General features: G+C 45.2%; 2 protein-coding genes across 4 annotated transcripts; both read left to right on the top strand.

The window, feature by feature from the left end:
* The first annotated feature begins 358 nt into the window (after positions 1-358).
* Positions 359-18561, top strand: LOC120654410 (ankyrin-1-like). Its single transcript, XM_039931938.1, has 11 exons — positions 359-468; positions 1461-1526; positions 1630-1800; positions 3106-3237; positions 4099-4241; positions 4486-4494; positions 8456-8560; positions 14028-14150; positions 15648-15797; positions 16104-16205; positions 18382-18561. The coding sequence occupies exons 1-11, from the start codon at positions 447-449 to the stop codon at positions 18559-18561; spliced, it is 1203 nt and encodes a 400-aa protein (XP_039787872.1). The 5' UTR covers positions 359-446.
* On the top strand, positions 9743-13487 carry LOC120702112. Of its 3 annotated transcripts, XR_005686299.1 has the most exons (5): positions 9743-9945; positions 10720-10846; positions 11373-12601; positions 12700-12818; positions 12902-13487. XR_005686299.1 is itself a non-coding variant. In XM_039985883.1 (3 exons), exons 2-3 carry the CDS (start codon positions 12747-12749, stop codon positions 13292-13294), a joined length of 465 nt encoding a protein of 154 aa, XP_039841817.1. In that variant the 5' UTR covers positions 11753-12601; positions 12700-12746; the 3' UTR covers positions 13295-13487. The 3 variants fall into 3 exon arrangements, 1 of the variants encoding a protein (XP_039841817.1); XR_005686298.1 differs by lacking the exon at positions 9743-9945 and having other exon boundaries at positions 10523-10846; XM_039985883.1 differs by lacking the exons at positions 9743-9945; positions 10720-10846 and having other exon boundaries at positions 11753-12601.
* Positions 18562-25464: the final 6903 nt, after the last annotated feature.

The raw sequence follows: 25464 nt of genomic DNA, 5'->3' as shown, positions 1-25464 counted from the left end.
TTATTTTATTTTTTTGCACTGTATATAGTACAAAACTGTAATGGTATGGACCCATGACCATACTGTAATTTTTTGTCTACTCGATGATGAGAACCGTTCTTATAATTTTTCTCCGCTCTGTTTTGCACTTGGATTCTACCGTATCCATTTGCAGCGTTCCATTAAATGTTTTTCATTCTGTTCTCACACTTCAACAACACATGAGTAAATCACGGAATTAACCTGTTTTATTTAATAGGATTAATTATAATCCATGTGCCTCGCTTCGTGTGATCGTGCCTTGTGTGCTTAGCATTTTCCCCCCACCCCCCGATTGACCCGCCGTCCAGCCGTCGCGAGTCGCAACCCGTTTCTTCCTCCTGCCTCGCACCTGCACGTCCCTCCTCCCCTATTCCCTCTCTCCCACTCCAAAACCCTACCAATCGCCACCGCCACGGCCACCAGCCATGGCGCCGCCTCTCACCTGCGGTAAGCGACCCTCAAATCCTAGCTAGCTACGTTCACGTGGGCTAACCCTAGCCGTAACCCCGACCCCTCTCCCCCTCCACCAGTGGCGGAGCCACCACTAGGGCGAGCCCGGGCGGCCGCCCTAGGTCCTTCTAGACGAGGTCCAAAGCATATATTATTAACAGCAGAGGTAACGGGGAACAAAAAGTAGGATGGATCTGAGAAACATAGGAAGAACAGAGGAGAATCAGACATTAGCTTTTAGATGACAGATTACTTAAGTTAGGAATAAGAGTTCATACAAATTGTTCGATACCCTTCCTCCTCGTATGCACTCAGTATTTTAACCAGCGACTCTCTTGCATTTATATGGGCTGGGCTTGATACGTGCGCGTAGACACATCTAGCGAACACATTCGCTGCCGCCAAAACTAACACTAGGCTTCATGATGTGGCGACCCATAGTAGTAGATGATTCCTCCGGTTCGTGGGTACTGACAATATCCCCCCGTTCTCAACTCCGGCAGGGGCTCATGACAGTGCGATGGCGTCCCCTCCCCCGAACGCGAGGACGACGGTCCTCTACCACCAAGAGTCGCGAGACTTAGATTGGGCCATTGGAGCACTTTGCGAGAGGACTTCGTGATCTCGTGGGCCATCCGGGCGAGGAGTTCAGCCTAGCCCAACGCTGTGTCTTTTTGGCACCAGACATCGTTGGCGACTTTGGCAGTTCACCATCCAACCCCCACCCACCCCCGCCTGCAGTCCCGCTCAGGCACTCACGCCGACGCGTTGCTATCGTTGCGCGATGGCGCTCCGCGTCCATCCGTCCTGCAACCCCATCTCGACACCTGCCAGCCGCGTCAGCGGATTCCGTGCAACGCTGCCGCATGCACCTGCAACGGGGCAGCAAGCCTCGGCGCCTCGCTTTGTCTGTGTAAAAATTTTAACGTAGAACTCCGCACTAGGTCATTTCTTTGGCTGGCTTCGCCACTGCCCTCCGCCTGCCTCAGGTCCCGGCGCGCCGAAGCGGAGGCTCCTCCAGGCGGCGGCCGACGGCGACCTCCAGCGCTTCAAGAGTACGTGCGCGCGCCGTTCGCTGGTGCTCGATCACGCGCTGATTTTTGTAATTTTGGGAATTGGGGGTTCCCAATTTTGTTGATCCGTATCGCCCATCGGCAGGGATAGCTAGCGTGCTGGACGCTGGGAAGGGCCGCCTCGGGCAGACGGTGGCCGCCGTGAAAGACCGTGGTGCCGGGGCGCTGCACATCGCTGCCTTCCCCGGGAGGACGGCGCTGTGCGCGTACCTGGTCGAGGAGCTCCATCAAGACGTCAACGCCGCTGATGAGTCAGGTGGTTTTCCTTTCCCCTGCACCTAATCGTTGTAGATACATATGGTCACCTCTCTAGACCAGAGTTTTTTTTTTTTTGGCTTGCGATTGGTGCACTTTCAGTGGTAGTTGGTTTCATTCATCCGCATGTGTCTATTGTGAATATGTGATGTGATGGATTCGTCGGCTGCTTGTTTGGAGCATGAAGTGGATCTGTTCATCTACTTTATTTCAATCCATGAGCTTGAAGCTGGATATCTGATTGGGTTGAGTTTCACCTGGTTTACATGATGCGGATGCATGATAATGTGAAAGATTGCTTCTATCAATGTGGTTTCCCTATTCCATGTTCTGGTTTGGCACGCTCTACAACTACGCAGTAAAATGTTTTGTAGATTAACCTTTAAGGATGTTAAGAACTTTAGGTGTGAACTAAGATCGTGTAACTCTTCTAGTTTCTAAGTTTACTATTGGGAAGGGAACTTGAGCTAATTATTCATGCCAAAACGACACATATGTTTACCCTCTGGATATAACTTGTTTTGAGAAATCCAAGGCTTAAACTTGGCAATGGACCCGGATATATATCAATTACCTTGTTTGGGTTAATTTTAGAAGTCCATTTGTTCCAGAGGCAGGCAGCATATACTGTTGGAACAGTTGCATAAGTAGAAAGTTTATTTATATGCTAGCTTCAGTACACTTTTACCCCCGAAAATTCTGCCAGCTTGTTTTTCTTTCCATGCATCAATTTGATTTCTACAAAGAATGACTTTAACGTTTTCTCCTTATACGTGCACCTGTACCGTACAAGTACCTGGCCTTAGTTTCTGCAGAAACTTCTGGATTTCATTGCATCAGACATTTTAATTGTATACTAATATCTGATTGTCTTTAATCTTATTAAAGCATCTAACTTTTTGGCAATTCACACTGACATGCACATACTGAAGTTGAACAATATGACATTTATTTGATTAGGTGCACATTGGTACTGTACTACTGTTAGACTAGTTTTCCCAGTTCTTGTTAATGTTTTGTCATGGCCTTTGGGTGCTACCTGTCTGTTTTCTATGTGAAGTGTCAGTGCCATGTGCCAAGATATGTTCATGTATGGTACCTGCCACATAAAAGTCACATCCTTTCTGAACTTTAATATATCCTACTGTATATAAAATTTTCTATGTATATTTTTGGCCACAGATGCATGTTTAGATAGCTTTTGTTTGTGGTATGAATTTCATTTTGGAATATTCCTAATTTCTATTGTTTTTTTTATGATGAATTTCTTATGCAGTATACTTCTACTCTTGATGTTTCCTGGTAGGAAAGACACCTCTGGTCTATGCCATTCGTGGTGACACTGTGGACACCGTACAATATCTTCTGGATCATGGTGCTAATCCGGATAAGCCTGATGCAAATGGGTCCACCCCTCTCCATTTAGCAGCTGCAGGAGGTCTCTCCCTATGTATACTTATCTCTTTCCTACGTGTGCCTGACACTATGTCTTAAAGCTCTTTATTTATTTGTTTAAAGTGATGTAATGAAATTTGAACCAGATTATGGCATGTAGGTTGTAGGTAATAAAAAGGGAAATGGGCTGTATCTTTATTGGCTATGTTTGTGCGAAGCTATTTAATTGCTACCTTTAAGTCTAAAAAAACTGTCATGATCAAGATATGTGCATTATGCATTTGTACCCTTCATCTAACAAAATGTGATCTGTACCTACATCAGTCAAGTGTGTACAAAACCCAACTATTTACTTGTCCAGATGTTGAAGCATAATTATTTGACAAGTTAGTTCCTAGAGTAACTGAATAAACTTCAGATCTGATGTTGAACATGAAAAACATATTAAGGTGAAACTCTTAACCTTGGGAGGTATACTACGCACTAGGTCTATCCATCATTGTAAGGCATAAAGTCTTCACAAGTACATTTTTTGAAACACTTTACAAGTACATTTTTGACCATTAACTTCCCTTACAATTAATGTATTATCTATTGCTATAAAATCAATATCATCTTTAAAAAATTGAGTATGAATTTATCATGCAACTTTTGTAAACTAAACAAACACGTAATTTTAACTGTTGTTAGTCAATATTATGAAGTTTACATTTATGAATGAATATATGTCTTGCATTGGGTGGATGGAGGGAGCATTATCTTAATGTTTAGATATAGGAAAGAGAGACAACAGCAAATAACTTATTGATATTCTGTATTACAGATAGCCTGTGGAATGCTCTGTATTTTTATACTTGTGTAATTATTAACTAATAACCTGCTGTATTCTATATTTCTGATTTAGGAAATTGTGAAATAGTAAAAGCCTTGCTCTCAAAAGGAGCTGATATTCATTCATTTTTTGGTATTGGATCGACACCCATGCATATGGCTGCTGCCTGTAAGCAGTATAATGCTATGAAGGTTTTGTTGGACAACCATGCAGATGTATGTCACTAGCTTGTCTATCCCATATAATAACAAGGTCCACATTATTGATTACAAGTTTTTTTTGTCTGGTGGAACGGACTACTTTCTTTTGTCCACTTTTTTCATTAAGGTTGGTTAACACGGTATTCCTCTTTCAAAATCTGATTGCAAAAACATAAAAAAAAAACCCTGTTTCAAAGATCAAATATTTCTGCTATCTTTAATCATGTATGGCACTGATTTTTCCAGTCTTTCTTGTTAGTGTAACAAGGTTACACTTAGACCACCCCCTCTAGCCACTCCGACCCTAAAACCTAGGTGTTAGAGTGGGGGAGAGGGGGGCTTTATCACTGGACCAACATTCCCCCTACGGCGAGCGAGCCGCGCCGCGCCGCGCCGCGCCTGTGGCTGCTGGCCTCAGCGAACCCCGCAGGGGAAATCGCGCAGCGGAAGAAATACGTGGCTGGTGGGTTTCGAACCCGGGACCTGGCTCTGATACCATGAAAGAGAGAGAGTATGAGAGAATAATGCTTGCTTGTATTCCTCCAACCATAGATGGGTGGGTATATATAGAACCTATACATGGGCCACTATACACATGGGCTCAATATACTCCAACACCCCCCGCAGTCTGAACTACCGGCGCAGCGGTGTTCAAGACTGGACAACAAGAAAACTAACACCCCCCCGCAGTCTGAACAACCGACGCAGCGGTATTCAAGACTGGACAAGATGAGAGTACAAAGGGCAAATACCCCCCCCCCCCCCCCCGTAGCCACAACTAGCCACCGGCTACGTTGAGGCTGGTTCGAAACTCCGAGAAGGTCGAGGAGGGCAGGCCCTTGGTGAAGACGTCAGCAAACTGGGAGGTAGTCGGGACATGGAGTACCCGAACATCGCCGATGGCGACTCTATCGCGCACAAAGTGTAGGTCGATCTCCACGTGCTTCGTCCGCTGATGCTGGACGAGGTTGGTGGTGAGATACACGGCGCTGACGTTGTCGCAGTAGACGAGCGTACTCTTGGCAAGCGGGCTGTAGAGCTCCGCCAAGAGCTGTCGTAGCCAGGACGCCTCCGCCACGCCGTTAGCGACAGCCCGGTACACCGCCTCGGCACTGGAGCGGGAGACAAAAGGCTACCGCTTGGACGACCTGGAGACCAGGTTGCTGCCCAGGAAGACGGCGTAGCCGGAGGTGGAGCGACAAGTGTCCGGACAGCCAGCCCAGTTAGCGTCGGTGTAGACCACCAGCTCAGTAGAGGACGAGCGGTGAAGTACCAGGCCGAGGTCCACAGTGCCACGGACGTACCGGAGGAGACGCTTCAGCGCAGCAAGTTGTGACTCCCGGGGATCATGCATGTGGAGACAAACCTGCGGAACAGCGTAGGTGAGGTCCGGCCTGGTGAAGGTGAGGTACTGTAAAGCACCGGCCAGACTCCGGTAGGCAGTAGGATCAGCCACCGGATCACCCAGATGAGCAGACAGCTTCACCTGAGTGTCGATTGGAGTGGAGCTGGGCTTGCAATCAGTCATCCCAGCCCGCTCCAGAATACCGAGGGCGTACTGCCGCTGGTGAAGGAGAAGACCAGACGGGCGAGGCTCAACAGTGATGCCCAAGAAGTGGTGGAGCTGACCAAGATCCTTCATAGCGAACTCCTGCTGCAGAGAGGAGATAACACTCTGAAGCAACTGCTGACTGGAAGCTGTGAGCATAATGTCATCGACATATAGCAGCAGATATGCCGTCTCATCCCCACGGCGGTAGATGAAGAGAGACGTGTCAGACTTGGCCTCGGTGAACCCCAGTGTCAGCAAGAACGTGGCGAACCGAGAGTACCAAGCCCGTGGAGCCTGCTTCAGTCCATAGAGAGACTTGTTGAGCCGGCAGATCATATCCGGACAACTCGAGTCCACAAATCCCGCAGGCTGAGAGCAGTAAACAGTCTCTGACAAGGTGCCGTGAAGAAATGCATTCTTCACGTCCAGCTGGTGCACAGGACAAGTACGCGAGAGTGCAAGCGAGAGGACCGTGCGCACCGTAGCGGGCTTCACGACTGGGCTGAAGGTCTCATCATAGTCCACACCAGGCCGCTGTGTGAACCCACGGAGAACCCAGCGAGCCTTGTAGCGCTCCAGTGTGTCATCAGCCCGACGCTTATGCGTCCAGATCCACTTGCCAGTCACCACATTGCAACCAGACGGACGCGGCACGAGGTCCCACGTCTGGTTGGCAAGAAGAGCCGCGTATTTCTCTTTCATCGCGCGACGCCAGTGAGGATCCGCCAAGGCGTCGCGGATAGAGGAGGGTACCGGAGAGACCCACGGCTCTCCCTCGGTGGTGGAGAGAGTCGCGGCCGGAGACGCCATCCGCCGAGTCACCATGTGATGGATATGCCGAGGATCCCGATGGATGACTGGCGGGTGGTATACCTCCGGCTCGGCTCGAGAGGGAGCCGGAGGAGGCGGCGGTGGCGACGGCTCCGGCGTCGGCGTCGCAGGAGGCGGCGCTAGTGTCGGCGCCGAACGATGCTGGTACACCTGCACCGGCTCAGAATACCGCTGCGGTGTCGTGGTCGGTGCCGAGCGACGCCGGTACACCTGCACCGGCTGAGCATACCATGCAGGTGCAGGTGAAGGCACCGGGGCCACGCGTGGCGCAGCGGGTGATACCGGGTCCGCGCGCGGCACGACCGGAGGTCCGGGGAGCGCGTGTGGCGCGACCGCGGGCACCGGGGCCGCGCTCGGCGCAGCAGGGATCACCGGAAATGGTGCCGGCGTGCCGGGAAAGCCTGCAGGAAAAGGACAGACAGGTAATGGTGGCTGAACCACCGGGTTAGTCGAAAACCGAGACGCCAACTCGGGGTCAGGAGAAGGTGTAGAGGAGGTAGAGTAGGGGAAATCCGACTCGTCAAAGATGACGTGTCGGGAGATCAGGACGCGGTGAGAGGTGAGGTCAAAGCATCGGTACCCCTTGTGGTCAGGGGAGTAACCAAGGAACACACAATGAGTCGAGAGGGGCGCCAGCTTGTGAGGAGCAGTGGCGGAGGTGTTAGGGTAACACGCACACCCGAAAATCCGAAGGTGGTTGTAGCGAGGAGTGGTACCGAAAAGAGTGTGGTGTGGAGTGGGAGCTGGAGAAGCAGTGGACGGAAGACGGTTGAGCAAGTAGGTGGCGGTGTGGAGGCTCTCAGCCCAGAAGCACGGGGGCAGAGAAGCCTAGATCAGAAGGGTGTGCACGACGTCGTTCGTCGTGCGAATCATCCGCTCAGCCTTGCCGTTCTGAGGAGAGGTATATGGACAAGACATACGCAGCTGAACACCCCGAGAGAGGTAGAAAGAACGGGAGGTGGAGTTGTCGAACTCCCGCCCGTTGTCACACTAGACGGCCTTAACGGTGAGGCCGAACTGAGTGGACACCCAGGCAAAGAAGTGGAGGAGGGTGGGGAAGGTTTCAGACTTGGCGCGCAAAGGAAATGTCCAAGAGTAGTGCGAGAAGTCGTTGACCACCACCAGATAGTACTTATAACCAGAAAGGCTAAGTACAGGAGAGGTCCACAGGTCACAGTGAACAAGGTCAAATGCATGCGTCGCATGCGAAGAAGAAGAAAAAGGGAGCCGAACATGACGACCGAGCTGGCACGCATGGCAGAGGGGCTCAGCAGGAGCCCTAGTACCAGGAACATTGGTACTACGACTGAGCTGAGCCAGAACATCGCGGCCAGGGTGAGCAAGACGGCGGTGCCAGGTGGTGGAAGACGGCGTCGTGGCAAAAGCGGCAGACCAAGACGGCCAGGGCGAAGAAGAAGGCGAGAGTGGTGCATCGGAAGAAGGAAGGCGAAGGGTGTAAAGGGGCCCCGTGCTGTCACACCGGAGTAGCGGACGCCGCGCAGGCGCCGCCTCCTGCTCCTGTAGGCACCGCCGGCGCCGCCGGCGCCGTCCTTGCGGCCATGGACGGCCGGCCGCCGCCACCTCCACCCCTCTCCTCCTTCCTTCCCCTTCCTTCCTCTGGCGCTGCTCTTCCTTCTGTTTCTGCTGCCGCCTCCTCTGTTTCTACTGTTATGCGCGCGCGGACCCTGGCCGCTGCCGCCGCCGCCGCCTCCGCTGCTGCCGCGCCCACTGGCGCATGGGCTATGCCCGCCGCCGGCGCTGCACACGCCACAGCCGCGCCCTTTCCCTTTCCCTCCCATCCCTCTAGCCACTCCGACCCTAAAACCCAGGTGTTAGAGTGGGGGAGAGGGGGGGCTTTATCACTGGACCAACAGTTACAAACAGTGTGTACACACCTCTTATGGCCGCTCTCACTGCTGGCTCACTGGAATGTGTGAAGCTTCTGGTTAAGGTATTCATCTGACAGACATTGTTTTTCTTTGAACTCTTGATAAGATCAGTAACTATCCCCTCATTTTTTTATTTGAGATTTGAGCTCTTTGCACATGAATGAATTAAAAATACAAACTAACCACATACCCTTGTTAAACTTGTGCATCTTCCTACCTTAGTGGACTCAGTTGTCTCCTCAACCATTGATTTTCAATATTGGTGACCAGAGAGTCAAGATAATTCGCCTTTGGGGCACATATCCAATATTCTCCCCACCCCCCATGGATTAATGTTTTGTTTCGTCTACCATTATGCTTTAGGCCCTTTTGGTAGTGTGCGCACCAGATCTGGCCAACACACTTGCTGCCAACTTGACATGTGTCGAGTTTTTGAAGTGGTATAACAAAGCAAACTTGAAAACTACACATAGTGCTAAAAGAGTAATCCACAAAGGAGTGGCATGTCTGCAAAGCTATCCATTTTCACCTATGGCAAATCTCTGGCGCCAAAGGGCTTACTGCCGAGCCAAGGGAGTGCTATAGTTGCTAATTAGTAGAGGTCTAGTGTTGGTCAGGTCCCTTTTTATCATTTGTTTGTAATAGTCCGGTATTGTTTCAGTCACATCCCTTACTCTAGTCCAAGGTAAGGTGATGGGGTTGTATTTGGACTTTTTTTCCTCTCTTAATACAAAGATGCTCAGCTCTCCTGTGTGTTTGAGGAAAAAAAAGAGAGTTATCTTCCTTTGGATAAGTAAGTGATTTCTCTTCTGAACCTGTAATCTCAAATAATAAAAAGAACTTTTCATTTCTTAAATAGCACATAAGAGGGAAAGGAATACAAATTCTTATATACTTACATAGAGGGTTAACACCCCTGTTCCGCTAGGCGCTCTCCTAGGCGCGATTCTGCGCGACTAGTCGGTAGTCGACGCCCGTCACCTGGCCTAGGGGGCTAGTCGGGGTCCTAGGCGGGCGCAGCGCCTAGGCGGCGCTTGGCGGCGACTCGGCGCCGATTCGGCGGGCGCAGACGCTGTAGGCGGCGCGTAGGCGGGCGGCCCAGCTGCGGAAGCGCGCGCGCGCATGGCGTCGCGCGCGGGAAGGATAAGAGCCGCCCAGACGTTTCCCGCTCCCAGACGCCGCTCCTGCCTGAAGGTCCACCCGCTGGCTCTGCTCCTCACCTCCTCCCCGCCTGAAGGTCCACCAGCCGGCTCTGCTCCTCCCCGCCTGAAGGTCCACCCGCCGGCACTGCTTCTCCTCGCCTGGGAAGTTCCACCCGCTGGCACTGCTCCTCCAAGCCTGGGAAGCTCCGCCGGCCGCACTGCTCCTCGAACCTCCTCCCCGCTGCACTGCTCCAGCCTCCAAGTCTGCAAGGTCCTCACCGCCGACGGCCTCATCCTGCTCCAAGGTCAGTCCCCTCCCCTACTCCAAGGTCAGTCCCCTCCCCTGCTCCAAGATGTGTGGTTGCCCGCAGCGGTAGGCTATCATTGCTGCCAGTCGTCTCTGATTTTTTTTTGTGAAACCAGTAGGTTGAGTGCTGGTTCCAATACTAGTTCATTCGGTTACCATCATTCAATTGTTGCAGAATTTGATTGGCTTTTGCGAAAAAGAAAAGCTTACAAATAGTAAAGCACATGTTCGGTGACCAGGGGAAATACTACGCAAGTAGTACTAATAACTTTTATGTTGCAGTAATTGAATTCTCATGTATTGTGTACTACTGTTCAGAATGCATTGAGTAGCTTTGGGTACTGAAAGCTTGATTTAGCTTTTGATGGTTCACAATTCGTATCTGTTGGATGTAGTCCCTGTGTTTAGTACTCAATGCCAGTCTTTTTGTTTCAGTTAGCAGAGTCTGATAGTTAGCAGTCTGTCTCCATCCAATCCATCCATGTGAGTACACTACACACTTATTCAGCAAGCTAAGTCAGGCCGAATAGGAATAACAGACGACCCTCCTGCTCAAGGAAGCCACCAAGGTATGTTTGGCTTGCACTTGAAATTAGACTGCTAATATGCTTTTTTAGAGTAGAACTGAATGAGCAGTGAGCAGGCATGGACTAAATGTTCTAGGAGAGATTGGCTTGTTAGTCTTTATTTTCTAGTACTAGGATGAATAAGCATATTAGCAGGCATGGACTTATTTGAGTTATTTCAATGCGTGCCCATTGCCTAACTGTAGGATGCCGACATCAGAGAATGTACAAGTTGATGGAGCCAGCACTGAGGCAGTGAATCTGCTGAAAAGGAACTCAGATGATGTTGGATGGGAGTATGGTGTTCTTGTTGATGCTAACAACAAGGACAAGGTTAGGTGCAACCTTTGTAATAAGGAGATGAGGGGAGGGGATTTATAGGCTGAAGCAGCATTTGGCTCATGAAGGAAAGAATGTGACTAAATGTCCAGCTAGAACACAGCAGGCTTCGGAGGCTAAAGCAAAGTGCAAGAAAGCATTAGAAGATGCAAAAAGGAAGAGGGAGGAGAAGACTGTCCGTGAGCTAGAACTTAGAGCGGAAGTGGATGTGTCTAGGGTTGGAGAGTCAGAGGAAGTCACTTGTGTTGGTAGTTCACAGCCTCACAAATTAGGACCTATTGACAAATGGACACGTGCTATTGATCCTACAGCTACCAAGACTGAGTCTTTAAAGCAACAGCAGCTGAACAAAGAACTTTGGAAAGAAAGATCAAATGAGGTGTACAAGTATATTGCAAGATGGGTCTATAATCATGGTAAATTACTACTATACTAATCTGTATTTGCATTTTAAAATTCATTAGCTGTTGTTATTCCTGTACTGAACACAAATTTGGCTTCTTTTTTTATACATTTGCAGCAATACCTTTCAATGCATGTGACAATGATGACTTCAAGCAAATGTGTGAAGCAATTGGACAGTTTGGACCTGGATTTCAGCCTCCAAGTGATGATTTACTGCGAGAGAAATTGCTGGAACAAGAATATGCAAGAACCAAGAGTTTGATGCAGGAATGTCAAGCTGAGAAGTTGAAAAATGGGTGCTCTGTTATGACCGATGCTTGGTCAGATAGGAAGAGGAGAAGCATAATGAATCTGTGCATTAATTGTGCTGAAGGAACTGAATTCATCAGCTCAAAAGAGATGTCAGATGTGTCACACACAAGTGAAGTCATCTTTGAACTAGTGGACAAAGCAATTGAAGACTTGGGTCCCGAAAATGTAGTGCAAGTAGTGACCGACAATGCCTCTAACAACATGGGAGCAAAGAAGCTATTGCTTGAGAAGAGACCACAGATATTTTGGACATCTTGTGCAGCTCACACAATCAACTTGATGCTCCAAGGAATTGGCAACATGCCTAGGTTCAAGAAAGTGATTGACCAAGCAAAGGCATTTACCATATTTGTCTATGGCCACACAAGAACATTGGACTGCTTGAGATACTTCACGGAGGGGAAAGAGGTAGTGAGGGCAGGAGTGACTAGGTTTGCTTCAAACTTTCTCACTTTGAACAGCATGCTAGAGAAGAAGGACCAGCTAAGAAAAATGGTGGTTCATACTAGGTGGGACTCATTGAAGGATGTGAAATCAAAGAAAGGAAAAGATGCCACAGCAACTATATTGAGTCCAACCTTTTGGAAGGAAGTGAAGCTAATATTGGCTGTTTTTGAGCCATTGTTCAAAGTCCTCCGTTTGGCTGATGGGGATGTGAAGGCATCCATGGGTTTCATTTATGGAGAACTACTAAAGGCAAAGAGAGAGAGATCAAAGAGGTCTTTGGCAATAATGAGACTCGATTCAAGGATGTACTAGCTGTTATTGAGAAGAAGATGAAGGGAAGACTTGATTCTCTATTGCATTTGACAGCTAATTTGCTCAATCCACACTATAGCTTTACTAACCCATCAATCTTTGATGAGCCCAAAATGAATGAAGCATTTATAGCTTGTGTTGAGCAATTTTATTATCATGACGAGGACAAGCAAGATCAAGCTGCCAACATTGAATTGAAAAAGTTTCAAAATAGAGAAGGAGCATTTAGCAAGAAGCTAGCAAGGACTTTTGAAAACTTTGATTACAATCCAGGTAGAGGTGTTAAGTAACAAATACATTGCTGTTTGCTATTTTCTAACATGGATGTTTGCTGTTTTCTAACTAATAGGGGTATTTTTCTTTTATTTCAGCCTCATGGTGGAGGTTGTATGGAAGCCACACACCAGCTTTATAGAAGATGGCTACAAGGATCTTATCTTTGACATCAAGTGCTTCTGGTTGTGAAAGAAATTGGAGTGGGTTTGAAGGGGTTAATACCTATCTATTATGAACATTTCAGCAGCATTATAATTAAATTGCACAACTGAAAATGCTCTTATTTTTAATTTATAGATACACACTAAGAAGAGGAATAGACTAACTACAGCCCGCCTCGAAAAGTTGGTCTATATTCAATTCAACAACAGGCTGCTTAGTAAGAGAGAAAAGATCAAGACAAAGAAGATCACTGATGTTCTATTGTCTAGTGATACAACTGAAGTTCAAGGTTTTCTCCAAGAGGGTGGAGATGATTGCGCATTAGTTGTCTTTAGAGATGAGGAAGATGAGGATGAGATGGAAGGTACAGGGATACCTTGGGCTGTTATTGGAGAGGCAGTGGGAGCAGAAGAGCAGCTTGAGCGGCGTAGAAGTGGTAGTGTGAGGGAGGCAAGGGAGCTCTATGAAGGAGAAGAGTTTTCGTCCGAAGAAGAAGAGTATGAGTCTGATGAGGATGAGGATGAGTGAGTGAGGCAAGGGAGCTCTTATGAACTGTTGTTGTGTGCTATGTTGTGTGCTATGTTGTGTGCTATGTGACTGTGTGAACCCTTGAGGGGTATGAACTATTTGCTTGTGCTTGTGTTTGTGTTGTATGAACTGCTGCTGTAGTGCTGTGACGTCCTTTATTTATAAATTGTGTTGTGCACTTGTACTGCTGGCTGCTGCTATGTGCTTGTATTTATGCTTTAAAATTTCTAATTATTAGCTGCTGATATAGTATGCTCATGGATTGGAGGTGGCTGAAATGATTGAGATAAGTGACAACTTGTTGTTTCCTATTTTTTTCTCATGAACCGCTGTCTATTGACTATTTAGTATTTACAAGATGTCAAAATGTGATGCAGGAGGAAGGAACATGCAAGATTAAGCCACCAAAGTATCAGGTATGTCTACTGACCCTATCTTTTATTTACTATAGCCCATATATATTCAGCATTTTTTGCTATATATACATAATATTATATATATATATATATATATATATATATATATATATATATATATATATATATATATATATATATATATATATATATAACCTAGATTGCCATATATATTACAAGTTGTATGGCAAAACGCCAAAACGCCTAGCAGCGCCTAGGCGCGATTACTCCCGACTAGTCTCTAGGCTGAGGGTCATCGCCTAGATTGCGCCTAGCGCCTAGCGGAACAATGGTTAACACAACATTATTTGTGTTAGGCTGGAGCTGATGTGAAGGGTGTTGGGACTATAACCCCCTTATTATTTGCTGTCAAAAAAGGCTTGACTGACTTCTACAAGTGCTTACTGGAGGCTGGTGCAGATCCTAATTTTCGTGATGATGTGAGTTCTTACTTTTCGCTTCGCTGCCACATGCTTTTTTTTTCACCAAACATGGAGAGACTTTTCAGACACAAGAAAATATTAAATAACCTTTGCAAAACTGTGAATTTTTGCAAAGGCTAATAAGCAGAACTTAGTGATCTAGGTTTTTGTTTCCTTCTCAAAGTCAATCTGGGAATGCCATGAATGGTTCCAAATTGTCCTTAGTGACCATGACTTTTTTTTCTTCCTAAATGCACAAATAATTATAAGTGCAAATACCTTGTGGACATTGGCCTGTTGTTTGAACAAAGTGCATGCATGCGTGCAGTTCTCTTTATTCATCTACTTATCATATGGATCCGTGTGAGATGATATCAATGTCATGCTGACACCCTATTTTTGGCTTAGATTAAGATTTTTGCTCTTGTGTTTAGATCTTTCCATCATAACTAAACAGATTATCCACGTAGTAAAATCTTAGATTGGTTATAATTAATGTGAGCTGTGATTTTGTAAAGGCAATATTTCTTGGTATGTCTATAAATGTGAGTTTGTTGAGAGATTGAATTTTCGGTTTTATATTTAATAGCTTGATAGCTTATGCCTAAGTTTTGTGCCATCTTACCAAATTTTATTCTGTTATCTTGAGTAAACTTCTAACACAAGGCGAAAAAGGGTCATTCCTGTAAAGTGTTCTAAATTGCTTGCAGTTGACTAAGAATATCATCACTGCTATTCGTATCTGTGATATGGAAATTATATGAATTTTTCTTTTATTGTGTTATGCAAATATATCGCAATACTACAATAGACATCGACGATCAAGTTTTTGTTATGATAATTGTTTTTCCCCAAAATAATGTTACCATTTTTATCCACATATAGTTGTGAACATTAGACAATTAACATTATTCTAGGTAATCATTTTTTTTATATCACTCATATGGTCTGAATTTTTGTAGAGTTACTCATTGTCAGAGAAAAGTTGTGTTTTAAGTGTCATGATGGGCTTAGTTTTGCTTCCTATCATAGTCTCTTGCTCCTTGGCTGGACTGATGAAGCAACAAGCCATTAGTAACTATAATGTGGAGGAATACTGAAAGGTAGAGTAAATGTTTAAAAAGTTAGATGATTGAATCTGATCTCTTCAGCTCCAGATATTCAGTTTGTTTGGTTTTGAGTAACTGTGATGGTGATTTTAGTACAATGACTAGCGAGTTCTTTTCTAGTTCTTTGAGCTCAAGGCACTACTTGTGAAATTCAGGTCAGAATCCTATGTATTTTTTTCGAACAACTATCCTATGTAATTTGTATTACTGTAAAGTTCAGCTGTATTGATTGAAGGTGTTCTTTTTTTCCCCTTTCTCCCCTATATGAATTATGAACTGCGGTACTACACTTCTATATGTATTATCACAGACCTTGTGTTCATGCTTACAGAGGTTGCACTTCTGTTATTTTTGTTATCTTTCTGCAAATGCTACTGTAAAATTTATATTAGTTTCCCCTTAACAGTTTGGTAACCTTCCAATTGAAATTGCTGCAAATAAGGACAGAAGGAAAGACGTCGCAATTCTATTTCCAGTAACTTCACGTGTTCCATATGTACATGATTGGAGCATTGATGGGATAATAAGTCACGTGAAATCAATGCCATCTTTGGAGGTACAGCCCAACACATCATTGTCAATTTAGTTCCGTTTTGTTGGTTTATGTTACCATTGGATAACAATGGCAGTAGAGCACCTCCTATTATTACTTCTTCAATGCATGTCCTTAACTATTTAGTGTTGTGTGTAAAATAAGTAATTGATTATGCAATCATAAAAATGGTTGAAGTGAACCTATACAATGGTTGGATAAGAAATATTTATTTTCTTTCCCTAGAATCTTGCTGTCATCAATTAATTAATGTAACTATTTATCTTCTCACAATTCCTCTGTGGCAAATGATTTATTTTGCTGTTTCAGGATGACCCCGTGTACGGAATGGAACCAGCTGATATGAAGTTAGAAGGCAGCAAGGCATACAAGAGAAAGGATTATGTTACTGCAGCAAAACTCTTCTTTATGGTATTATTGCATCATCTCTCTCAGCCTACACTTAATCTGCTGTAGCATCATCTACAGTTGTATGATTTGTATTAAGTTTAAGAAAGACAAGCCACAACACTGCCCCCATTTTGTTCGAACAAGACTAGTAGTTTGCAGCATAGAGATTTCAACAGTCGACAAACGGTTTGGCTAGCCACCGAGAGCGCATTGTGATGGTGAGCAATACAGGCCTACAATATTGTACGGCCCTATATTACTTCCTATATATATGCCATATGTATGACCAGGAGACAACAGAGCGAAGGGATCAAGTAATCAAGTACCTTCTGTTTTGCGCTTGGTAGGAGGGAGGAGCTAACATACTCAATCTCTAATTTAATTAAGTCGTAGCCTCTTCTGGGTTCTTGGCTAGCTTACCGGCACATGGCCAAGAACTCCGATCCTTTTTGAACTCGACTCCAGCTGTTACTTGACTCACATCTGGAGTGCCTTCAGAATTTTCATATGCACTTAATCGTGAGGAGTATCTTGAATTTGTTCCCAGTAAGCAACACAATAACTCCATTTCTGTTAACCCTATCCTGCCAACTCAGTTTCCGAAATGTAAATTCATTCCTAGTTAGCCAAAGCCACCATATAGACAGGGCCGAAATGGCATATGCATTATTGCAAACTTTTTGTGACTCAACCATCTACCAGCAACTTCCTTATATTTTTTGTTCCAACCTCATATCCTACAAATTCAGAAGCATACTCCCACAGAGCTCTAGCAAACTCGTACCAAAGATGGCCAGCACATTCATACTCTTAGCAATGTGAGGATTTCTCTACTTCTCTTTTCTTCAAATTATCCAGTCATTGTTATTGTGAGATACTAGTCATAAAGACATGCACTTAATTTTCCAAATAGTAGTGATATAAACAGGAGCTTAACATCTCGAAAATTAACTACTGCATATTATTACTGGGTCCATTGCTTGCATATGATGGCCAGACTAAAGCATCTATACATGGTTTATATTAATTTCTATGTCGAGTAAGGTTTAGTAATATTACAATGTATGTGCTCTCCTTTATGTTAGTTCCATTCTGTTTAATTTGTTTCTGGGTAGTTAACATTTTTATGTAGGGAAATTAATAATGCTATTCTGGCATGGGCTGCTATTGAAGGCGGTCACTGTTGTGACTAAGTGCCAATGCTACTAAGTTTTCTACATTAGTAACATGATTTCATTGTGGAATACTTTTGACAATCTCATCATTGTTAGAAAACTTTTCTAGAATATCGCACAACAGATTTACTACACAATTTCAATTATAACTAAAGCATCTTAAAGTATACTCCCTCAAGTCATAAATAAATGAAATTTTGAGCATTGACATGGTCTCCAGGACACAACGTTGACCAGTATTTTTTGCTATAATATGTTTGTAACATACATAAAAAGTATAATATTATTTTCTTATTAAAAAATACTACCTGTGTCATTTTCAAATATCAAAACTCAGCACATAAAAAATAATTTGTGATTGAAGTTTGAAACGATATACTTCACACAACACAAAAACATCATTTGTTTGTGATTGGATGGAGTATCTGTAAAAGGCTGTTATGATATACTCCCTCCATTCTCACATGATGGGCACATTTCAGAAAGAAAAAGTTTTCACATATGATCGGCATATATACTGAACAACACCTTGTGGGAGATGCAGCCTTGATAAGCAGCGCTGTCTAGCATTTACTCCATACCACACGTGGGAACTCAATCATTAGCTTCATGGACTCGTTTGTATCTGTTAGCCCATCGACCTTCACTGCTAGACCATCTTTCTTCTCAGCTCTCCTGTTTCCACGCGTGGTCATCTGTTAGGACTTGTTTGCCTTGGTCACTGAACCAAGAGAAAATGTAACTTAGCTTTCAAAAAAGAAGAGAAAATGTACCCATCATATGAGAATGGAGTAGCATGGACATGTATCCTAATTTGGCTTGGCTAATTAAGTTCTAGCTTACCACTCTAGTAAATGAGCTGCCCTACCTGTTTATTGTGTACTTTACCCGAGAGAAGTGCAGTGTTAGGGTGGTTAACTATACTCTTTCTACTTTAATGAAATGTCATGCAGGTTTGAGAAAAAAAAAAGTGCAGTGTTATATGTTGGTGGTGGCAAGTAATTCTCGTTATTTTTATGTAGGCTGCAAGGCACTTCCCAGATGATGCAACCCTGCTCTCAAATAGGAGCCTTTGCTGGCTTAAGTTGGGTGAAGGAGACAGGGCTTTGATGGACGCTCAGCTTTGCAGGATGAAGCGCCCTGGTTGGGCAAAAGCCTGTTACCTGCAAGGAGCTACTCAAATGTTACTGAAGGTAAGATGAAATATATATACTTTTCCTTCTACCAATTCATTTTCTCCGCCAAATCCTTATTTATTTTTTGATGAAATATATATACTTTTCCTTCTACCTTATTATCTTTAAAGAATTGAAATCAAGAAAGAAAAAGAAAGTAGGGAGAGAAAAGATCGGAAGAAAAAGAAATAAAGGTGCACTGCACCTAGTAAGCATACATATATAGTTAAAATAGTACGAAGCATGCACGTATATAGAAAAAAAACTTCAAACATGCATAAATAAATAGAAGACGGGAATGTGAAGAACAAACACATGAATCGAGAAAGAAAATGAATAAGAAGAAAAAGAAAAATAAAATAAAGAGAAGAAACAGAAATGAGAAAAGAAAAAAAAGAGCGCGCATGCTTCTTTAGCATGTATGCATGCATGCAACCGCGGAAGGAGCACGCACATCACGACATTCTTCAACCAATTAGTAGTCTGCTCTTCGTGATCTGACAGCTGCATGTTGCAGCAACACCACACAGGCACAACAGCCAATCGGTCTACTCCTCGTGGGCTAATATCTTTTTGCTATCTGGGCCGAAATTATCTTGCTGCTCCACCTGACGATCTTCAGGCGATAGATCGAGCTTTTGTTGCCCAGGCGACATTCTTCAACCGTAACAGGGTCTGGGATTGTGATGCCGGAAAACCTGTGGCGTTCTGGCAACCTGAAACGGGAGTGGCGCCTCGGCCTCGCTCTCCCAAATCGAATTCCAATCGGCCGGGAGGAGAGCACAGCCTGCCCATGGGCACCAAAACAATCGATCCTCTCGAGCGCTCCTAGTCCTCTTTCATCGAGCATGAAATTCGCCCTTAGGATTTTCTTTGGCGACGCTTGTACGGAGATCGCCATGAAATTCGCCCTTAGGATTTATGACTTCATCGAGCAGGAATCCGCATATAGCTTTTTGAATTGCCCTGACCCGAGCCATTTCAATGAGTTCTTCTTTCATCCACCAACGCTGTCACATTTTTCGATGAAGTCATGAGAATAAAAAATAATGAATTAAAATAATGAGCAGATGTGATTGTGCTCACGTACATTGAATGCCTCCACTGTCATTTGCCCTTTTTCACTTACAAAAGAGTTGATCCACTCGCATACGTAGTATCCACATAAGTTGTTTCCTTGGTCCTGTCTCCAACACTATGGGCAAATGTGGGTTACGATATATAATTTTTCTGATGTTTATTGCGAATGACATTAGTAGCGAGAGTATATTCATACTGGAAAATCAGTGAACCAACGAAGAGGCTCGATTTCCCCTATGGGCAAGCCTATGTGTTTGCGGAGGTAGCGACTCCATGCAATATTTACCACCTCGATGAGATCTTGGTACTTTGATTTATCTTGACTTAACGAGTCGTACACCAAGACCTTGTGCTCCTCAATTCGAATACAAAGCAATATCCAATGAAAGCTGTGCATATACATACGCACAACCAATTAATGTTGATTATAATAGTTATTAAATAGTATTATTAATATGAAGGGATTGAAAAAGAGAGGCTAACGAAGAACGACTCACTGATGGTTGTATGGCAAGAGAATGAAGGGACACATGCTATTTTTATGCAACCCCCTGTATATAACATTGACTATGTCTTCAGGCTTTTGCGCTACTGATTGCTCGTGTATAACATCGGGGTCGAAGAACCCGACGTTATGGAAGTTCTTCTTTCGGCAAATTTGAATTTTTGACCTACGGGACACAAGAAAAGTGGGGATCAGTCACCACACAAGGCTAAAATAATGAAACGAGAGACAATACTTACATGCACCATACACTGATGAGGGACTTATGAAGGGCACCTTGATGGTATAAATCGTAAAGTGCTGCAAACTTGATATATACATCATCTGCCCCCGCCAGAAATGCTCATCTTTAATCTGAGCTGGGAACATCTCTAATTCATTAGCTTTAGATTGCACGGCATACCATTTGTGTAACTCGGCCATTCTCGTTGGTAGGAATGGTAGCAACTCTGGCCATATCAAAGGTTCACCAAGTACAAACTTTTCCTTGCCGCGGGCATTCTGTAGGGCCTCCCCAAGCAATTGAGCCCTTGTTAGATCAGTTTGCAATATCATCCCAGCCATGGTCAACGGATCTCTTGATTTATCGGGACATTCTTCACGCGGCACTATCAACGGAGGGATCGATTGTTTGGACTGCTATCCGAGCTGAACGGTCTTTGCATTAATCCGCCGATTCTTGGGGTTACTGTAGCACTTTCTGATCTGCCAATCATAATCCGACTCCCTTTCTTTCTCATTGGTGGGATCTTTAATGAAGTGTTTAATGAAGTGTGCCTTTACAACCAGATCTATGTTTGGCTTCTTGTTTGCAGCCTCTCTCAGTAGCTTGCGCTTCAGCAAGAAGGTTTGAAATGATTCTTCTGCCTCTTCCTCTTCTGGAGCCTTCGCTTTCTTCTTTCTTTGCTGCTTATGAGATGGCTGGACCGAAGGTACCGTGTATGCCTTCTGTCGCTGACTCTGATTCTGTTGTGCGGCTGGTGATGCCGGAATTGGCTCGCTTTGTGCGGCTGGTGATGGCGGATCCATGCTGGGGTCCCGTGCAGGCGGTGGAGAAGGTGGGCCAACACTAGGATTCCTGTCAGCTGGCATTGGTGATCTTCGCCTTGAGCACCGAGCGGAATCTGTGGCTGCTTGCACCAATCTTATGTCGCACTTTGGCCACGCGATCCATGTGTGTACGGCATGTTGTAGTTCTGTTTCTTCAGGACCTATAGGGATCGGGAGATCCATGTCTTCCCAGCGTTCTTCAGTAATTTAGTCAACAAAGACTCTGGCGAATCCTTCAGGAATCGGCTGGCAATGTATTGTCCCGCCTTTTTCTTGGACTTCCGCATAACCCTCAGTACAAACTTTGAGCTTTTTCCCATAAAGAACCAAAAGCTCACATTGGGTCCTAACGGTGATGTCGTCAATGGGGTCCCTCGGACTGTCAGCACCCAAATTAGGGTGCTCCGTGGAAGCAACACTGCTACGACGCTGAGAGGGGGTGCTGATCTCCACATTGGCAGCTGGTTGGTCCGAGCATTGCCCAACTGTTGCCTCAAATGACATTATTTGGTTTTCTAGGCTACGGATCTTCTCTGCCACTACTGCCTTGCTTCTGCATCGGCTTCGGTAGGTTTCGAGATCTCCGGAAAAGCCATATTTCCATGGAACTACGCCCACGCCTTGGGTCCGTCCAGTGTGTTCTGCATTCCCAAGAGTGTAAGTTAGCTCATCATTCTCTCTGTTGGGCTGGAAGGTTCCTTCTTCCGTACACCTCATTGCATCATCGAGTCTTTGGGTAGCCTCTCTTAGTACGTCGCTAGTCACAAACATTCCAATGTCGGGGTCTAGTGTGCCTCCATGAGCACAGAAGTAATACCTTGCTCGTTTGGGCCAACTCAAGGTCTGCGGTACAATTCCTTTTGCAATTAAATCATTTTCCATCTTTTCCCATTTCAGAATAGCAACCTTATAACCTCCAGGCCCAAGTTTATGGAAGTTTGTCTTTTTGCTAGCATTAATTTTGCCTAGAATCGAGGCTGCCATGCTGTCAGCACTGTGCTTGTAGTTCACGAATTCATTCCACCACTCTCGTTGCTTCTTCCAGACTTTATCAAAATCTGGTGTGAGGCCCTTGTTGACAAAGTTTGCCACTAATTTTTTCTTGAACAAACCAAACTGAATTGCCATCTTCTTAAATGCTCATCCCTTTACTTTGTCAGCTTTGCCTATGGGAAAGTTGAAGTGCAACGACACCTCTTTCCATAACAAATCTTTCTCTGAATCTGGCACGATATCTTTAGGTCGATCAGAGACTTTATTTCTCTTCCAAAGCTTGTACTTTATGGGGACGCTGTCCCTAACAAGATATCCCAATTGATTTACAAATGTGGTCTTAATTTGACCAGGGGTTAGTGGCTCGCCGGTTGCTTCGTCGATCTCCGTGATGGTCGTACATCCTACCATCTTTCTCTTGGAGCCACGTTTCCGTTTAGGCTTCGTCGATCCTGATGCTTGAAAGAATATCTAAAAATTAATACAAGTTGTCCACGCTTATATATATAAATTCTAATCACATATATATTGACAAATCTTTTATACCTCGGCTTCGTCGAGATTTTCTTTTTCCTCCCCATTAGTATCTTCATCCTCATCGCCATGATAATGCAAGTTTAAAAATTGGGTGCCATCATTCTCAGCCTCATAAAACTCGGTATCACCACGAATGAGCTCGTGCATTAAGTCGTATTGGATGTCCGTAGGATCCATTTCCACTGTCCCATTAGTTAGCTAATTAATATAAACCAATACTACCTCCATCTCAAAATGTATATCTCATATGTATATCTCATTGGTGCGAATTCAGAAGCAAATACCAATGTACTAAAACAAAGAAAAAAGTAATCTAAAGGATGCAAATATTTTTATTGGAATTTGCAATGGTGGATGGAGTGGCAGATTTTATCTTCTCCTGACCAAGCATAAGTTTTCAGGTTTTGTATTTGGAATCGACAAATATGTAGTTAGAACTTATTTGGAATCTACTCATAATTCAAGTGAATCTGTAGTTACACAAAAATTATGCTTGAGTGAACTCACAAAGCCATATATAACATATACCTGAGCGAGGAGACGACGAGGTCGGGGCGCGCGTCAAGGGCAGCCGGGGCGGCCGGGACGGCGGGGGCAAGGCGCGCGGCGTCGGCGGGGGATGTCGAGGCTGGCAGGCGTACTAATTTAAAGTGCTGCAAGTTGCTGATAGGAAGGTTATTGAGAATGAGAGACCATCAGGTGATCTCAAATGACAGTCATTCGCTGACTTTATTTATTTATCGAGATGCATCCAGTTGACTAAAAATAGATGGAACTAGTTGACGCCAATAAAGAGCAGTCTTATCAACAATAGTGCGCAGATAACCATTTACTAGTGACAAAAAATATACATAATTGTATTAATGAAACAATCAGACTTGGTAATATGCAAGGTTAAATAATAAAGTGATATAAAAAAAACTTCAGATATGTATACAAGCATAAGGGATGCATCATACCATGTGATATAAAAAACTCTGAGAAAATTCATAAAGATATTCTCACCTAAATATATAGGGCACTGGACCTCCTTCCGTATCTCTGCTAATTTCACTAGCATAAACCTGAGAGAGGAAATGTTTCAGATAAGCTTCGACCGTCTAAAACATCAAATCTTTCGAAGTCCATGAACCTGAACGATGATCTTAAATCTATGCAGTGCAGTGAGATGCAGGTAAAATAAATGGATTGAAACAAAAAAAAGATATAGCTATTGTATATGATACTACACACAAAGATCAAACATTTGAGCATACTTGAGCATTCAACTACCCAGGAGGTATGAGTTCTGTAATAGTCATTAGTAAAGACTACCTGACAGTCTATGATGAATCTATTGACTGGAGACATCTAACAAATAAAAAAGGAATACCAAAATTGGTCTCGACGCTGAAACCGATCTGTAGTATATCTCACATCTTATGAATTTCTAAAGTACGTGCATTGCTGACTGACTGGGAAACATGATTTGCATTTCTCACAAAGAATCATGCATGTATGGGGAGGGTGGAATCACAGGGAAAAATAAATCCTCTACATGTATGGGGAGGGTGGAATCACAGCGAAAAAGATACTGATTAATCATGTTTCAGGTACATTTTTTCCTCAAGCGTACAGTTGGGAGTCTGTCAGATGCTGAGATTGCACGGCTTAATTCATGGGCATTAGGTCTTCGTGTTCTTTCCTTATTGCCATTGCCATCGCAACAGCGTTGCTCTTCTCTGCATGAACACCCTCAGTTGATCATAGAAGTACTATTGATGATGAAACAATTCCAGTCTGCTTCTTTGGTATTCCATCTCAACTATTTTTGTTATTGTTCTCATCTCTACTAAATCTTGGAAAAATATTATCTATTCTTATGTAAGCTCTGTACAGCTGCTTAACTTATATATATTTTGTTTGTGCTCATTTGTTTATGCTTGTGCCAAGGTTTCACACAGTTTAAAAATGAAGTACAGCTCATATAGCCAAGCTCCAGCATACTAATCTGGTTAATTTTGGTACTAAGTTTAACGAGATCATTGCACAAATTTTGGGTTCCAAAGTTTTCCTCTAATATATCTATGGTTAATTGATTTGGAGATGAGACAAGAAGAGCTTTACCTGGGATTGGGCGAAGTGGATTGTGTCGTAGGGGCAGAATCCCAATGGCAGGAGATGGAGCCGGCGTGGCGGTGGGCGCAATCTGGATGGCAGCAGACGAGCCGACCTCACGGAGGGCTCAAGTCCGGCAGGAGGTAGGCCAGAGCCGTTTCCGGTGGTGCGCAGGGCGTTGGGGCGGCGTCGGGGCGGCCCCAAGACGAGGTTGCGCCGACGCGGCGGGGGACGCGAGGGCTGCGCAGACCAGGCGGCGACGACGACGAGGCGCGCAGTGGCGCGGCCGAGGACGACGAGGTTGGGGCAGCGTGCGGGGCCGGGGCAGGGCGGCGCCGGGGGACGAGCTCGCGCCGGCGCGGAGGGGGACGCGAGGGCTGCGCAGACCGGGCGGCGACGATGACGAGGCACGCGGTGGTGCGGCCGAGGACGACGAGGTCGGGGCAGCGCGGGGCCGGGGTAGGGCGGCGCCGGGGACTAGCTCGCGCTGGCGCGGCGGGGGACGCGAGGGCTGCGCGGCCGGCACGGCGTGCCGGGCCGGGGAGGTCAACGACGACGCGCGGCGGCGCACGCGGGCGAGGGACGGCCGGGGATCCACGCACGGCCAGGGACGGGGGCGGCGGCGCATGCGGGCGAGCGAGCAGGGGGTGCAAGCCGGGGATCACGCG

This window comes from Panicum virgatum, chromosome 1K, assembly GCF_016808335.1.
Source record: "Panicum virgatum strain AP13 chromosome 1K, P.virgatum_v5, whole genome shotgun sequence".
Classification (NCBI taxonomy): domain Eukaryota; kingdom Viridiplantae; phylum Streptophyta; class Magnoliopsida; order Poales; family Poaceae; genus Panicum; species Panicum virgatum.
The sequence above is the reverse complement of the archived record's forward strand: the minus strand, read 5'-3'. Positions and strand labels throughout refer to the sequence as shown.